The sequence below is a fragment of the Callorhinchus milii genome, unplaced genomic scaffold (genome assembly GCF_018977255.1).
Source record: "Callorhinchus milii isolate IMCB2004 unplaced genomic scaffold, IMCB_Cmil_1.0 Scaffold115, whole genome shotgun sequence".
Taxonomy (NCBI): domain Eukaryota; kingdom Metazoa; phylum Chordata; class Chondrichthyes; order Chimaeriformes; family Callorhinchidae; genus Callorhinchus; species Callorhinchus milii.
In genome coordinates this window covers 143606-146321 of record NW_024704856.1, presented here as the reverse complement: position 1 = coordinate 146321, position 2716 = coordinate 143606, and the positions used below count along the sequence as shown (strand labels likewise).

General features: G+C 49.2%; 1 protein-coding gene across 1 annotated transcript; it reads left to right on the top strand.

Moving 5' to 3' along the window:
- Nucleotides 1-774: 774 nt before the first annotated feature.
- LOC121851769 (zinc-binding protein A33-like) lies at nt 775-1499 on the top strand (the record flags this gene model as incomplete). Its single annotated transcript, XM_042345844.1, has 1 exon — nt 775-1499. A coding segment is annotated over one exon (637 nt), but the record flags the coding sequence as incomplete, so codon positions are not given.
- Nucleotides 1500-2716: the final 1217 nt, after the last annotated feature.

Here is a 2716-nt window from a genome sequence, read left to right as displayed (position 1 = left end):
CGCCTCCAAACACACTCACAGACACACCTCACACACAACCTCACACGTAGCTTGACACACACCCTCATACAATCCCTCTCACTCCACCTCAGACACTCACGCGCATATACGCCCTCAGGGACCACCTCACACAAACCATCACAAAAACCCTCCCACACGTCTTCACATAACCATTCACACACAAACCCTCACACACATCCCCACACAGACCCTCACAAACCACTCTCACACGCCCACACACACAGCCTCACAAACCCTCAAACAGACACTCAGGCAAAACCCTCACACCCACACCTCACAAACCCTCTAAAACCCCTTCGCACACACACTCACACACAATCACACACGTCCTCACATTTCCCCTCACACATCCCCTCACACAGATCATGACACAATCTCTCAAACAAACACTCACACACACCATCACACGCAACTCTCACACACAGATTCCCACCTAACCGATCACACACACCCTCACAAACAACCTTGCACACACCGTCGCACAAACTCACATCCCTCAAACACACACCCTCACAAACACCTACAAACACCCTGCTGACACGCTCACCCTTACACATCCACTCACGCACACCCTCACAATTATTCGCACACACATCCACTCACACACACCCTCGCGCAGAATCTCACACATTCCCTCACACAGCCTCCCACACACACCTTCATAAAACCGCTCACACACCCTCCCAACACACACACTCACACAAACCCCCACACACACACTCCACAACCCTCACACGACTCTGACCCTCTTAGCAAGATTGTTGCCCCAGGTGTAAATGTGTTCACACACAGTTTGAGCTCCCAAACGTTCACTCACTCCACTTTGTGTTGTGTCTCTCTCTCAGCTCCGATCTCTCTGAACTTCGATCCTGACACAGCGAGTCCCTACCTCATCCTGTCTGAGGACCTGACCAGCGTGAGACACGGAGACATTTGGCAGCAGCTCCCTGTCTCCCCGAAGAGATTTGATCACTGTCCCGGTGTCCTGGGGTCTGAGGGCTTCACATCAGGGAGACATTACTGGGAGGTGCAGGTGGCCAACAAGACTGAGTGGACAGTGGGATTGGCCAGAGAGTCTGTTAACAGGAAAGGAGAGATCACTTATGCACCAGAGAACGGATACTGGGTTGTGTATCTGAGAAACGGGAATGAATATAAAGCTGGTACCTCATTTCCCACCCGCCTGCCCCTGAGAGAGAAACCCGGGAAGCTGGGAGTTTACCTGGATTGTGAAGGGGGACAGGTGACGTTTTACAACGCTGATACCATGTCTCATTTCCACACTTTCACACAAACTTTCACTGAGAAACTTTATCCTTACTTCAGTCCCGCTTTGAATGACGGCGGCAAAAACTCTGACCCTCTGAGGATTTGTCGGTTGACAGGTTAATAAGGAGGAAACCCTCAGCCATGACCTGTGTTTGGCTGTGATGGCCACCAGGCTGAACCTTTTATAATCTGTGTCGTTATACAATAAAGCGTATAGTTTACACTACACCTTTCACACTGGGACCGCGGCACAATCCTTTCTCGGAATCGACTATGAAGCGACGGTTGTGTTTGTGAGCGAATATAGAACTAATTTGCACAGAGAAAAGTCTAAAGTAAGTCATCTGTGACACAACGACCATCAGGCTGGAGTTTTCAGCTCCTGATCTCGACAATAATAATCCCCGTATTGCACACAGCACCTCATCACTTCTGCCAGACGTCTCAAAGCCTATCCCAGGCTTTCTAAATCTGCATTAATCCCAATGATACCCATGGGATTTATCATTGACTTTCTGTTTAAATAATAAAGCGCTCTCTGTGTACAACACGGGAAACGTTTTTAAAGCCCCCATATACGCGGTGTTCCAAGTGCAATAGTTTAATAAACCCCAATGTTTGCATTAATCAAAATGATATAAATACGGTTTTGCATTAATTTTGGGTTTTGATTTTAATCCCACAGCCGGGGATTAACACGGGAAACGGGTGTAAATTCCCCTAGATCCTCGGGGTTTAAAGTGCATCGGTGCAAAATATTCCCAATTCTGCTCTAATCCCAAGTATATAAATCGCTTTTTGCATTAACTGTCTCCCTCTCTCTCACACTCACTTCACTTTCTGTCTCTCTCACTCACTCTCTCTCTATCAATCAGCCGCTGGAGGCTTTGCTACAAACAGGAGACAAATAGGGGCGGGCTGGGTTTGGGGCGGGTCCGGAACTGGGGGCGTGTCTGGGTTTGGGGCGGGGCTGAGTTCGCGGGCGGGGGCGGGGCTGGGTTCGTTCACGTGGCCAGTGCAGGATTTTGATCTGTTGACCATATTTGGGATTTAAAGCGAGGCCGTCACTGCCTTGAAAGGGAGAGGAGTGTTTGGGGGTTAGAGCCCTTTTTATAATAATGATAGTAAGCCTTGTATTTGACACAGAGTGTTATCACGTCTTCGGAACGACTCAAAGCGCTTCACAGGATACACCGTAAACTGTCACTGCAACAGGTCCTGTAGCTCAGTGATTAGAGCCCTCGCCTCGCAAGCCAGAGGCAGGGGGTCAATCCCCAAGTGGGGGCGAAACCTTTTGCAAGTTTCCGCTCAACCCACAGATACACCAAGACACACAAACACGAAAGCAAGCTCGCACAGGCACACACAAAGACACACCCGATACACATATCGTCAGAGACACTCATACACAGAAACAGAAACACAT